Source organism: Chelonia mydas, chromosome 5 (genome assembly GCF_015237465.2).
Source record: "Chelonia mydas isolate rCheMyd1 chromosome 5, rCheMyd1.pri.v2, whole genome shotgun sequence".
Lineage (NCBI taxonomy): Eukaryota > Metazoa > Chordata > Testudines > Cheloniidae > Chelonia > Chelonia mydas.
Window position 1 is genome coordinate 83851577 of NC_051245.2, and position 15176 is coordinate 83866752.

A 15176-nucleotide genomic window follows, 5' to 3' on the forward strand; every position below is an offset into this window, starting at 1 on the left:
TGAGCAAACAGGAAGGGGATTTTCAAAATTCCCAGAGAGTTTAAAGGGTGGGTGTGACAGTTGGTCACCTGAGGGCAGGGCAGTAGAGTTCAAAGTGATGACCAGAGTGGCTAAAACAAGCATTGTGGGACACTTCTGAAGGCTGATCACAGCGCAATAACAGACCAGGGCATCCAGCGGTGGTGCCACAAACATTATTCCACTCAGCGAGGTGGAGTACCAGCAGTGCTGTAGCCGCGGAGACAGAGCGCTCTACATACCTTGCCAGTGTGGACGGGTAGTGAGGTAGCGTGCCCAGGGCTCCTTTATTGCACTGTAACTCGCAAGTGTACCAAGCCCTCAGTCTTGTTTCTCATTTAAAAGTGTCCATATAACATCTTGGTCATCTTTCAACAGATTCAAGAGTCAAAGAGGCATGAAAACCAAAATTACTTTATTCCCTAGGAGTGTCCCCTCCAGAATGGTGGTGTATATTGTCATGACAATGAAGTTAAGCTTTTTATTTGATACCTTTTGCTACATAGGCTCTTTAGATAGAGGGCTTAGGTTTCCAGTCCTGTTAGGCTCAATGCTGTTCACCAGCACTAAATTCACTTTTAACGGTATTAACAACAAAAAGCTACCTACGTCTGGAAGGGACATCAAGTCCAGCCCCCGTGCTGAGGTGGGACCAAGTAAACCTAGACCATCCCTAACACCTGTTTGTCCTGTCAGTTTTTAAAAACCTCCAATGATGGGGATTCCACAACCTCCCTTGGAACCCTATTCCAGAGTTTAACTCCCTTTGTAGTTAGTTTTTTTCCTAATAGCTAACCTAAAATTCCCTTGCTGTAGATAAAGCCCATTACTTCTTGTCCTTCCTTCAGTGCACATGGATAATAATTGATCACAGTCCCCTTTATAACAGCCCTTAACATATTTAAAGACTGTTATCATGGCCCCCCTCAGTTTTCTTTTCTCAAGGCTAAACATGTCCAGTTTTTTAATCCTCTTCTCATGGTTCAGGTTTTCTAAGTCTTTTCTTATGTTTGTTGCTCTCCACTGGACTCTCTCCAGTTTGTCCACATCTTTCCTAAAGTGTGGTGCCCAGAACTGGACTCCAGCTGAGGCCTGATTGAGGCTGAGTAGAATGGGACAGTTACCTCCCATGTTTTGCAACACTCCTATTAATACATCCCAGAATGTTATCCTTTTTCCCAATTGCGCATTGTTGACTCCTATTGTGATCCACTATAACCCCCAGTTCCCTTTTTGCAGTACAACTAACTGGTGATCCCCCATTTTGTAGCTATGCATTTGATGTTTCTTTCCGAGTTACAGACAAATGCAAGCACTATATCAAATTTCATCTTGTTAAAGTCAGACCAATTCTCCAATTTTTCAAGGTCAGTTTGAATTCTAATTCTGTACTCCAAAGTGCTTGCAACCCCTCCCAATTTGGGGTCATCTGCAGATTTTATAAGAATACTCTCCACTCCATTATTCAAGTCATTTATGAAAATATTGAATATTCCAGACCCAGGACAGACCCCTACGGGATGCCATTAGGTATGCCCTCCCTATGTTGCAGCAAACCATAACTGCTTGTTGAGTGTGGTCTTCCAACTAGTTGTGCACCCACCTTTTAGTAATTTCATCTAGATCGCATTTCCCTAGTTTGTTTTCTAGAATGTCATGTGGGACTGTCAGAAGCCTTACTAGAATGAAGATAAATCATGTCTACAACCTCCCCACTAGGCCAATAATTCTGTCAGTGAAAGAGATTGGTTTGGCATGATTTGTTCCTGACAGATCTATGCTAGCTATTCTTTATAATCTTATTCTCCTCTAGATACCTATGAATTGATTGTTTAATAATTTCTTCCAGTATCTTTCCAGATATCGGAGTTAGGCTGACTAGTTATAATTCTCTGGGTCCTCTTTTTTTCTTTTTTTTCTAAAGATAGCTACTTTGTACCTCCAGTCCCCTCAGACCTCAGCCATCGTCCATGAGTTATGTTAGAAAGAATCACATAGATTTAGTAAAATCAGAATGTTTTTTAAACATCTAATTTACTTTCTACGGTTTTCTACCAAAACCAACTAAATATAAGAAAGAAAAAAGTAGTTGATACCGAAGTCTGGGACTTCCATCGGAGTGGTGATTGCTTCATAGGAAAAAAACCTGAGATACTCTGTTTAAAGATAATTGATTTCTACTTTTGCTGGGCTTCTTCCTTTATTTTTATGACGAGAGACATGCAAGAAGTTAGGATCTTTTTAAAAGCTGCTCTGCTGTCCCTCTTCTCCACCTGGAGTCCTAATTTTCTGTTTGTGATTTAAAAGATTAATTAAAAGCAGAAGCTGATGAAAAGTTGATTTAAATAGCCACTGGTAATAAAAGAGGATGACACATGAAAAACATAATCCTATCAGCAGAATTATCTCTAGAAAGAAAGCTATTAATGTGGCATAATGCTGTTTTTTTTGGTATGTGTTCAATATACATATAAATAACTTTTATGGATGTTGCCAACCCTGGTATAGAAATATATGGATGCATTTTATTTGAGATTTTGTGAAGAGCTTTGAAAATTATGCTGGTTTAAACAAGTAACATCCAGTTCTCTTCCTAACACTAATCCATAAAACTTTTTTATGCACTTGTCCCCTTCTAATAGACAAAGCTAAGTTATAGAAATTGATAAAATGCCTCATGGGTAATATTCTAGCAAGTCTGTTTACATCTAATTAGAGTTTACTGGACTAGTTCAAGAGCATGCATGTGATTGTTCAATGTGCTTTAATCAGGGCCTGTAAAAAAAAAAAAATCCACTTGGTATGTAAAGAATGATTGATTTATGCATAATTGTACTAGTAACCTTAGATGCTCCCCCCCTCCCCCCCCCCAAGCAACAGCTTCTATCTGCATAACTGTTAAAGACCCAACAGGCTCTTTACTCATCGCTGTATAGTTGGCTGTACAAATTGTAGATCTTTTTTTTTTTTTTTCACTAAGTTACTAACTTTTCAACATCCTTTCAAATAGTTTGTCATCCTGCTAATAATAATTATAATCAAATTAGACTGAAAATGGTGTTTACCTAATATAGCAGTGCTTGAACCAGTTATTTGGGTATAATTGTACTACAGTATTTTGGTGTAACTATACTGGTATACTAGTATGAACCCCTACTGGACACAATGATTCCAGGATAAGAGTGGCTTTTTTCCTCTCGTGTAGTTTAAATCTCTTCCCATGAGCTAAATAGAAGAAAAACACTTTTATCCTGGAATAGGTGTCTGCTCAAGGATTATATTAGTATAAATATATTAGCTTAAATTCATCTTATCTTAAATCAGTATAATTTACTCCTGTACACAAACCCTAAGAGTTCTGCTGTGAGTCTGATAGATAAACTTTTAACAAAGCTTGGTGAAGTTGTGTTTGTATTTGTACCCTCCTTATCCGTGAGAAAAAAATGACAAAAATGTAATCAATCCTCTTTTCCCTTCTTTTGTTTCTTAATTCACACAACCTAAATTTTAACATGTTCTTTCTCTTTAGGTCTTACATGAAACATTTCCTCAGCATACATTTCTAATGAATGGTCTTATTCAGGGTGTTAAGGTAAGACTCTTAAATAGACAGTTGAACATAATCTTTTTGTGCTCATGAGTTACAAAGATGTCCATGTTTCAGTCACCTTTTTCACTTCATTTTTAATCATAACGTCTAGAATGCTTGGAATTGAAATAGATGTCTAAACCAGTTTTTTTCCTCATCCATAAGTATTTTTTACAAGCTTATGCATCAGTTCGAAGGCGTTGGCGTTTGTTTTCGATTAACATTTGAAGCATTTTCTGGAAACTTAAATACCTTTATTTTGCAAACAGAGGTCATGTTGAACAACTGTGACAAGATCCATTTTCTTAATATTTACAGTCTTCGTATCTATGCTCTTATTTTTCAAATCCTGAATTAGTAAACAGTGCTAGTACGTGACTGATATTCCCATTTCTCCCCCCAATTCTCCCTCTTTCTCAGGTAAACCAGCATCTCATATTTTTTTTTTAAAGAAATGTACATAAGAATGGCCATACTGGGTCAGACCAATGGTCCATCTAGCCCAATATCCTGTTTTCTGACAAAAAGAAAGGGAGTACTTGTGGCACCTTAGAGACTAAGGTGGCTCACGAAAGCTTATGCTCAAATAAATTGGTTAATCTCTAAGGTGCCACAAGTACTCCCTTTCTTTTTGCGAATACAGACTAACACGGCTGTTACTCTGAAACTGGTTTTCTGACAGTGGCCAATGCCAGATGATTCCGAGGGAATGAACAGAACAGGGCAATTGAGTGATCTGTCCCTTCTTGTATACTCCCAGCTTCTGGTAGTCAGAGGCTTAGGGATACCCAAAGCATGGGGTTGAGTCCCTGGCCATCTTGGGTAATAGCCAGGGCCCTACCAAATTCATGGTCCATTTTGATCAATTTCACAGTCATAGGATTTTTAAAATTTTAAATTTTCTTGATTTCAGATATTTAAATCTGAAATATCAGTGTTGTAACTGTAGGAGTCCTGAACCAAAAAGGGGCTGTGTGTGGGGGGTGTCGCAAGGTTATTGTAAGGGGGTGGTGGTATTGTCACCCTTACTTCTGCGCTTTCGTCCCGTCCCCCGCCCACCCATGAAATCTGTGTAGTATAGTGTAAAAGTACACAAGACCAGATTTCACAGTCCATGACGTGTTTTTCATGGCCATGAATTTGGTAGGGCCCTACTAATAGCCATTGATGAATCTGTTGTTCATGGATGAATCTAATTCTTGATGTAGAAGGTGGCAATAGGACTTTCTGTCTCTAGATTTGAGCATACAATTTTTTGCTTGTTCTTTTCGAAGGCTGAAATTTTTAGTTTTCTGTTTGTAAACACTGACTTCTCACATCCCATGTTTTTGAATTGATGGAATTCGGTCTTGTGATGCATCAGGCGAGGTATTTCCAGTAGAGATAAGGAGGTTTTAGTACCGTTATACAAGGCACTGGTGAGACCTCACCTGGAATACTGTGTGCAGTTCTGGTCTCCCATGTTTAAGAAGGATGAATTCAAACTGGAACAGGTACAGAGAAGGGCTACTAGGGTGATCCGAGGAATGGAAAACTTGTTTTATGAAAGGAGACTCAAGGAGCTTGGCTTGTTTAGCCTAACTAAAAGAAGGTTGAGGGGAGATATGATTGCTCTCTATAAATATATCAGAGGGATAAATACCAGAGAGGGAGAGGAATTATTTAAGCTCAATACCGATGTGGACACAAGAACAAATGGATATAAACTGGTCATTGGGAAGTTTAGACTTGAAATTAGACAAAGGTTTCTAACCATCAGAAGAATGAAGTTTTGGAATAGCCTTCCAAGGGAAGCAGTGGGGGCAAAAGACCTATCTGGCTTCAAGATTAGACTCGATAAGTTTATGGAGGAGATGGTATGATGGGATAACATGATTTTGGCAATTAATTGATCTTTAAATATTCATGGTAAATAGGCCTAATGGCCCGTGATGGGATGTTAGTTGGGGTGGGATCTGAGTTACCCAGGAAAGAATTTTCTGTAGTATCTGACTGGTGAATCTTGCCCATATGCTCAGGGTTTAGCTGATCGCCATATTTGGGGTCGGGAAGGAATTTTCCTCCAGGGCAGATTGGAAGAGGCCCTGGAGGTTTTTTGCCCTCTTCTGTACCATGGGTCATTTGCTGGAGGATTCTCTGCTCCTTGAAGTCTTTAATTTGAGGACAATTTGAGGACTTCAATAGCTCAGACATAGGTGAGAGGTTTTTCGCAGGAGTGGGTGGGTAAGATTCTGTGGCCTGCATTGTGCAGGAGGTCGGACTAGATGATCGTAATGGTCCCTTCTGACCTTAATATCTGTGAATTGTAGACTTATTAAAGCATTATCCGAGTGCATTAGGCTTTCTGCCATTAAGATATAATTAATTGAATCACGCTTGGACCTAAAAGCACTGACATTCTACCCTTTGTTTAAAAAAGACCCAGAAAAACAATACAAACATAATTCTGTAAATAACACACACTACTACAGAAAACATCAAGAAGCAAAATACAAATTGGCCATGATTCAAAAAGTAAACCCACCACCTCTGTCCTGTGACATCTCAAAGAAACCAAAAGAAGAAATTCATCCTGTGTGGTTTTTATAGTGAAATGAAACTCTTTTGAATAAGAACTAAACGAAAACTGACAGGTTTCAGAGTGGTAGCCGTGTTAATCTGTATCAGCAAAAACAACGAGGAGTCCTTGTGGCACCTTAGAGACTAACAAATTTATTTGGGCATAAGCTTTCATGGGCTAAAACCCACTTCATCAGATGCATGGAGTGGAACATATACAGTAGGGAGGTATAAATTAATTTGCAAACTGGACACAATCAAATTAGGCTTGAATAAAGACTACGAAAACTAATTTCCCCCTGCTGATACTCTCACCTTCTTGTCAACTGTTTGAAATGGGCCACCTTATTTACACTGGCCTCATTAGCACTACAAAAGTGATTTCCACCCCTTCTTGTCAACTGTTGAGAATAGCCCTCTTCCACCTTAATTGAATTGGCTTGTTAGCACTGACCCCCCACTTGGTAAGGCAACTCCCATCTTTTCATATACTGTGTATTTTTATACTTTCCTACTCTATGTTCTACTCCATACATCTGATGAAGTGGGTTTTAGCCCACGAAAACTTATGCCCAAATAAATTAGTTAGTCTCTAAGGTGTCCTCGTTTTTAAACGAAAACTGTTGTTCTTAGTTCCTGTGCTTTCTCTCTACTCCAGAATCTTTCCCCCAAATTAAATAACATTAGAAGAAGAAAATGAACCATTTTAAGTACTGTAGGTTTTTTGTATAGCACAGCAAGAGTTTATTGATGCAAAGCTGCTAGTCCTGTGACTGTACATTTGAAGCCTTTGTCAAGAATTTGATGATTTATCCAATTGTGGATAAAATGAAGGAATCCTAGCTAGAATATCAGTTAATCTGAAATAGCTGAGGGGTTTAAGCACATAGCAAATAATAAACGTTGGTACAAAACCAGGGGAAGGGTTGTTCCATTGCCTAACCAGTTCCATGCCACAGAAAAGGAAACCTAGGCCAACCTTGTTATAGTGGCACAAAGAATTGAATAATTGAATTGGGTAGAAAGTTAGTGGAAGAATATAGTTTTATAAGTGTCCTGTAGCTTTATTTTTATGTAGGTTTTTAGTTGAAGGTTTTTATCCCCGTCTTATAAATTAAATAAAACCTAAAACACTTGATCATTAGCTCTGAAGTTTCCTTATCCTACAACAGCTATGAATCAAATCACAAATTAAATCAGTTCAATTTAAATTGTAGTTTAAAAAAAAACTTTATGCCTCAAAATGCATTTACAAATCACCTTTTCTTCTCTCTTACAGGGTTTTTTATCCTTTATGAGTGCTCCATTAATAGGTGCTCTATCTGATGTGTGGGGAAGAAAGTCTTTTCTTCTTGTTACAGTTTTCTTCACTTGTGTCCCAATTCCATTAATGAGGATAAGTCCATGGTAAGTAGTACAGCAGGGGGCCGGCAATTGAGTTTGCCACAGCAGATTGGTGTTTGAAAAGTAAGGATAATTAGGCAAGAAGAAAATGATTTACTTCTCAAGATGTGATTAAATCACCCTGACGCTTCCTTGTTCATGTTCTAAACATTGATTTTGTGTGTAGGGGTGTTAAAGAAGCAATGTTTCCTGTAAACTGATTTAGTGACTATGTTCACACAAACAAAAGTCTAGCAGTAATTGCTAAAAATGCTTAGAATGCATTAAATGACTGCACTTCACAATTTTCAACACTAAGCTCTACTACACTTTTTCTTTCTGAAACCTTTACAGGGATGCACTAGTGACCAATACACTAAATATACTTTACAAGCCAAATGAATGTCTCATGGTAGCAATTCTAAATGGGTGACTAACAGTGTGAAGTATAAAATCTTTGGCGTTTGATTGTAGAGCTCTGAAATTTTAACTGTATTGCCTTGTTTTCCCTTTCCCTTTACTTATTTCCCTTTACCTTTATTTGCTGTATTTTGGGGAAGCAAAGCTATTAAGGGAACTTTCTACACCTGCTGACTTAAAGCCTGTAATCATGCTCTTGATTTTGATTTTTTAGTACATGGGGATTAACTACCACTAATGCACTGAAAGGTGACTCCAGAGTAACATTTTTTGCAGAAAAACTTTTCCACTTTAGAGCAACTGTGGATTAAGTTTTCACAGTTCTACTTGACAACTGAAATTCATCATAGCCTATATTGCTCTTTTCCTTGACAGTTTTATAATTTTATGGGAATCATTATCGTTCATTAGCGGTCAGTGAGAAATTGGGAATTTCTTTTCATAATTCTCTAGAAAAAGAAAATGCTGCTGTTTTCATTAGATCAATATACTTTGATGTTTGACAGCTTCATTGATACAGATTTTACTATATATATTGTTAATCTACAGGCTGGTTAACATTATGTATACCTGTATTTTAAATTATATATGAAGTTCTAGACTAAATATTAACAAATATTTTCATGGCATAAACAGTGTGTTTTTGTAGTAGAAGATAAATTGGGGATATTTTCTAATTCTCCTTCTGACTTTTTAGGTGGTACTTTGCTATGATTTCAGTATCTGGAATCTTTTCAGTTACCTTCTCTGTAATATTTGCCTATGTAGCTGACATAACACAAGAACATGAGAGAAGTACTGCCTATGGACTGGTAAGATGTATATAAAAATGTAAATTCTTGTACACTAAAGCATTATCAGTAGAGCTGTTTAGGGCACAGTTTTCTAACCTGTGGCCCTTGAGGCTCTAAATTCTGGCCCTTGAGGGAGATTGTATCAAGAAGAAAACTTGTTTATATGTTAAAATGTGTTTCTTGATCCATATCTTCTGACGTTAAAATTGAAATATTTGAATCGGCCTTTTTACTACAGGTAGAAGAGTGGTACAGTGGTTAGACTAGCGTAGACTTGGAAGATCTCTGTTCAAGTCCTTGCGACTTCCTTAGTGGCTTTGGGCAAGTCAATTAGCCTCTTTGCCCCTTTTGTAGAAAGAGGATAATACTCGTCTCACAGGGGTGTTGTGAGGATGAATCTATTAAAGGTTGTGAGGCGCTCAGATACTACAGTAAAGGGGTTATGTATGTATATGACTTGTAGGTAAATAGTCGATAGGAAGCACTGCTTCTCCTAGGAGCATCTCTAAACAATTTTTGTCCCTTCTCTGATGTTCAGCAACTCATCTGCTAGCTGCCTGCTACACTCTGGGGGCGGGATGGGTTGGTAGCTCTGATTTCCATTGCTTGTTTTATCTGCCAGCGGAGATACCTCATGGAAGAGCAGGATCAGAGCTTTCTTGGCTTTGCCTGAACCTAGGGATTGCCTAGCAAAGGGTGGCTCCTCACATGGTCATGTTGGAACTGGCAACCCAGGAGAGGGGCAAAAGAGAAGATGAGAACCAACAGAGCTTTGTAGTAATCTGTCCTAGACCAGGTTAGAGCAGCTCTCTCTACTCTTAACCTTAAACTGCACTAACTTGCAACAAATGGCTTTGGACCCAGCTCTGTGAAATACTGAGGGCGTTATTGGTCCCCTGTGACTTTAAGTGTATTTAGACATACAGACCACCTAGGTACAGCTCATGAAACCAGAACACCTGAATGGAAAGTTTTAAGTCTTACACAAAGCTAACGCTTGAAAGGTTAACAGTGACTCTGAATTTTTTGGCAATTGTTTTTACTAAGTACAACATTCTTAGAAGGATTTTTACCCTTTAATTACTGACGTGACTGCTCAAACTTAACTTTGCCTTAATGAAGCTTTTTCTGGGAACTGTACAAAAAGAATTTAATGCATGCACTTGCTGTGTAAAAATTATCTAAGCCACATGTCTGCAGTGAACTTTGCAAGTTAACATAACCATGGGGTATCTGTATGAATTCTGTAAAATAAGTTGATTTTTTTTGTTTCTGTAAACTTAATTCTTACTGTTTGCATCGTGCAGTGACATAATTGTCTTTTCTATTTTTAACCTGGACTTAACCATGTTTATCCTCTTCCCTGGTGTAAAGGGAGCTTTAGCATCCAAGTGTAGGTTTCCTCTTATGCATTTAGGCAAGTGCCTATGCCAAGCATCTTCAGCCTGATCCAGCTTTCAGTGGGCCCATTCCTAGTGGCTTGGGCAGGAACATGACCAATTTCCTCCCCTCCATTTCTTTGTGGTGCTGCCAGTGTCTTTCATTGAGATTCCCAATAAGTATTTTGCTCAGGATAACATCATGTGCCACTTGAGCCAATGGGTGAGTTTTGCCTTTTTGGGAAGGAAGGAAGGAAAGGTGCTTTGATTCAGTCCCCCTTGTGAAATGAGACCTGTTTATTTTGGAGTTGGACAAGAGTATAGATCAAGAGCTTAATGACATGACACTGCTACAGCTGCAGTCAATGCATGGACTCAAGTCAAATCTCCTTTGTTTTTGTTTTTTTTTTTAAAAAAGAGCGAGAGAGAGAATGCTGACCAGGTGATCTTTCTGAGGGTCCTCTGATTCTGGAACTTGCTCCTGCCTTGGTCTTAAATAGCCTGAGTTTGATTACTTTCTTAAAATGCTGTAAAAGCTACTTGTTTGAGGTTTTGTTGGCGGATAGGTGGCTCCTCTAGAGTTTTACCATTTTTGTCTGCTGGTTGTGGTAAATTTTCGCTTATGTTTGATTGCTGTCTGGCAAAGCCACAGATTTACCAGAAATGTTCTAGTCATTTTAGCTATTAGCATAACCTTAATGATGAAGAAAATTCCCCTGTCCTCCTCCACATTTGTTCAGGATAAACTGTGCATGTATTTAAAAAAAATAAGTTTTGGAATGGAGGTGGTGCAGGGTAAGTTCAGAGTCTTTTTTGACTAATTGAGCTGGCATGGAATTCAAGAGTATAAATAGATACAGAAATGCCACTTCCATAGACAGCATAATTGTTTTCCCTATCAATTAGCTGCTTTGAGCTATTGAGTCTGTTTTTGGAGGCAACACTGGCCTTTCTCCCAGACAATGCTAGTATGAAGCCTACAAGAAGTAGAAGATTGAACAAATGACTAGGGAAGAGTATAAAAACAGGAGTGAAATCAGGAAGGCCAAATCACACTTGGAGTTGCAGCTAGCAAGAGATGTTACGAGTAACAAAAAGGGTTTCTTCAGGTATGTTAGCAACAAGAAGAAAGTCAAGGAAAGGGTGGGCCCCTTACTGAATGAGGGAGGCAACCTAGTGACAGAGGATGTGGAAAAAGCTAATGTACTCAATGCTTTTTTTGCCTGTCTTCACAAACAAGGTCAGCTCCCAGACTACTGCACTGGGCAGCACAGCATGGGGAGGAGGTGACCAGCCCTCTGTGGAGAAAGAAGTGGTTCGGCACTATTTAGAAAAGCTGGATGAGCACAAGTCCATGGGGCCGGATGCGCTGCATCCGAGAGTGCTAAAGGAGTTGGCGGATGTGATTGCAGAGCCATTGGCCATGATCTTTGAAAACTCATGGCGATCGGGGGAAGTCCCGGACAACTGGAAAAAGGCTAATGTAGTGCCCATCTTTAAAAAAGGGAAGGAGGAGGATCCTGGGAACTACAGGCCAGTCAGCCTCACCTCAGTCCCTGGAAAAATCATGGAGCAGGTCCTCAAGGAATCAATTCTGAAGCACTTAGAGGAGAGGAAAGTGATCAGGAACAGTCAGCATGGATTCACCAAGGGCAAGTCATGCCTGATTAATCTAGTTGGCTTCTATGATGAGATAACTGGCTCTGTGGATGAGGGGAAATCAGTGGACGTGTTGTTCCTTGACTTTAGCAAAGCTTTTGACACGGTCTCCCCCAGTATTCTTGCCAGCAAGTTAAAGTAGTATGGGCTGGATGAATGGACTATAGGGTGGATAGAAAGTTGGCTAGATTGTCGGGCTCAACGGGTAGTGATCAATGGCTCCATGTCTAGTTGGCAGCCGGTATCAAGTGGAGTGCCCCGAGGGTCAGTCCTGGGACCGGTTTTGTTCAATATCTTCATAAATGATCTGGAGGATGGTGTGGATTGCACCCTCAGCAAGTTTGCAGATGACACTAAACTGGGAGGAGAGGGTAGGGATAGGATACAGAGGGCCCTAGACAAATTAGAGGATTGGGCCAAAAGAAATCTGATGAGGTTCAACAAGGACAAGTGCAGAGTCCTGCACTTAGGACGGAAGAATCCCATTCACCTCTACAGACTAGGGACCGAATGGCTCGCCAGCAGTTCTGCAGAAAAGGACCTAAGGGTTACAGTGGACGAGAAGCTGGATATGAGTCAACAGTGTGCCCTTGTTGCCAAGAAGGCCAATGGCATTTTGGGATGTATATGTAAGGGCATTGCCAGCAGATCGAGGGACGTGATCATTCCCCTCTATTACACATTGGTGAGGCCTCATCTGGAATACTGTGTCCAGTTTTGGGCCCCACACTACAAGAAGGATGTGGAAAAATTGGAAAGCATCCAGCGGAGGGCAACAAAATGATTAGGGGACTGGAACACATGACTTATGAGGAGAGACTGAGGGAACTGGGATTGTTTAGTCTGCGGAAGAGAAGAATGAGGGGGGGATTTGATAGCTGCTTTCAACTGCCTGAAAGGGGCTTCCAAAGAGGATGGATCTAGACTGTTCTCAATGGTAGCTGATGACAGAACAAGGAGTAAAGATCTCAAGTTGCAGTGGGGGAGGTTTAGGTTGGATATTAGGAAAAACTTTTTCACTAGGAGGGTGGTGAAACACTGGAATGCGTTACCTATGGAGGTGGTGGAATCTCCTTTCTTAGATATTTTTAACGTGAGGCTTGACAAAGCCCTGGCTTTGATTTATATGGGGATTGGTCCTGCTTTGAGCAGGGGGTTGGACTAGATGACCTCCTGAGGTCTCTTCCAACCCTGATATTCTATGATTCTATGATGATCAGTTAAAAAAATCCACATTGATGTGGTGCAGCACCTTGTAACATGTCTGTCTGTGACCAAATGGAATGGTTTGACTGGGAGACTGACATTTTATCCCCCAAAATAATGGATGTTTCCTTAATCTTTTCAAACGAATCATTTTCCTATTCTCTTTCTTTTAATAGGGAACCTCTTCTGAGGGCACATCATCAAACAATCCCTCTCTTGTCTGGCTAACAATGTATAACTCTTTTAAAATTGAAAGTGAACATCAGCTGCTGCATGATGACAGGTTTCAGAGTAACAGCCGTGTTAGTCTGTATTTGCAAAAAGAAAAGGAGTACTTGTGGCACCTTAGAGACTAACCAATTTATTTGAGCATGAGCTTTCGTGAGCTACAGCTCATGCTCAAATAAATTGGTTAGTCTCTAAAGTGCCACAAGTACTCCTTTTCTATCAGCTGCTGCTGCTTAACTCTTTGGCAACAGTAACTCATCGGAGCAGAGATGTACAGGTGCTAAGCACCTATTTCCTGTTGCTTCATTAATACATTGGCATTAGGAAACTCTTGAATAATAATAGTATACTTCTGCTTCTGAAAAATAGTAACTTCCTTAAAAATGTCACAAGGTATCTTCTCAGTACTTTGGCACAAAGTTTGAAGAAAGTAGGAGTCATAGCAAAATAAGTTCTGTTATTCATTAGTTTGGACATTGAGTCAGTGACTGACTTGAGCAGGAAATTCAACTGTATAGATAAATTGTTAGTTTCGTGAATTTAATGCAAACAGTTGGAGCTTGATATATTTGGCAAGTAGACACCTATTTTCAATTATTTACGTCTCTGAATTATATGTGCTCTTAAAGATGGGTTTAGGTCTTGTAGCTGTTGGCCACAAGTGTTGTCATCATCTTTCTCAAATAACAAGGAGCCTCCTAGTACTTCATTTGTGATAGCCTTCTCTAGTCAACTAGAATTTGAACTATTTTAGTACTTGGAAGCAGATACTTTGTACCAGTTGAATCTGAGTAGAGAAAATTTGTCTGATTTCCTTCAAAGCTACACCAATGTAGGTAGATACTTGCATAGCTGAAGATCAGAGGTGTGTAGTAATGGGCCTTCAAATGTAATCATTTCTCCCTTCATCCCTACACTAAAAGGGTCTGTTTCAGGGTTAATATTAGTTCAGGACTCTAGTTCATGGCATGTTGTACCATATTCTCTTACTTTTCAGCTGTTAAAAGATCAGCTAGAAAGACCAGATGGGAAGTCCCCAGGAATAAAAATAGTCAAGTGTCCATCTGGCAGTGATGGGAAGAGGAGACTTAGCTGTAAAGTCAGCACAGGTGTAGTGAAAGACAGAAAATAATAGATTAGAAAGTTGATGGTTCTTTCCTGGCTCATTTTATTAATCATAGTTGAAAAGGACTACTACTATTAAATTGTGCAAATGTATGTGACATAGGGAAATGATCCCTGACTTTTAGCTTTCTTAGGCCTTCAAAAAAATAAAATAAAATAAAACCTTCTTAGAATTCCTCAATACAAATTTCTAGAAAGGAATAGAATCTAAGATGTGATCAATTGTTCCAGTAAGGATCATGCCTTTTCCTAATCAATCTTACTACTGTACATAAGTGTGGTAAGTTCTGTTTTTTATGGTTCTGTGGCCTTAGAATATGTAAAATTAAGTTTCTAGCCTTATGATTATAACTATAACAATTCTAAATATAACGACTATGCGTTGTCTTCCTGAGTGCCCAGCTCTCAAAACTTCCAGCTCTTCATCTTCCCTCTCCACCAGCTATTACAGTTATGTTAAATTCAGTTATACAGTGCCTCATTTTCAGTATGCTCTAGAATTTGTATTAACCCAACACAAGGTATTAGTTGTATTCATTTTCATATTTTATTGAAGGAAAACGTCAGAGCATTCTTGTACCTGCCAAAGAACTACCAGTTTGCCACTGAAATAAAGGGGTTTTGCTGTGAATTCAGCTTGCCGCAGAGTAAGCAGCATGGTGTTAAATACCATAACTTGTAACTTTTAATCAGAAGAAATCCCTTAATTGGCATAAGAAAAATACAACTTTTATTGTAATCATAGTGTAAGCCTAAAATCATGAACTTGGTTAATTGAGGATTTGAATCAGATATATACGCTACTGCGTTTATAAG

General features: G+C 39.2%; 1 protein-coding gene across 6 annotated transcripts in view; it reads left to right on the forward strand.

Moving 5' to 3' along the window:
- MFSD14B (major facilitator superfamily domain containing 14B) overlaps nt 1–15176 on the forward strand; it is a 52686-nt gene that overhangs the window by 21592 nt on the left and 15918 nt on the right. For all 6 annotated transcript variants that reach the window (XM_037901695.2, XM_043546656.1, XM_043546657.1 and 3 more), the window contains exons 3-5: nt 3548–3610; nt 7446–7573; nt 8667–8781. In XM_037901695.2, coding sequence (XP_037757623.1) covers nt 3548–3610; nt 7446–7573; nt 8667–8781 — 306 coding nt within the window. The remainder of the gene's footprint in view (nt 1–3547; nt 3611–7445; nt 7574–8666; nt 8782–15176) is intronic.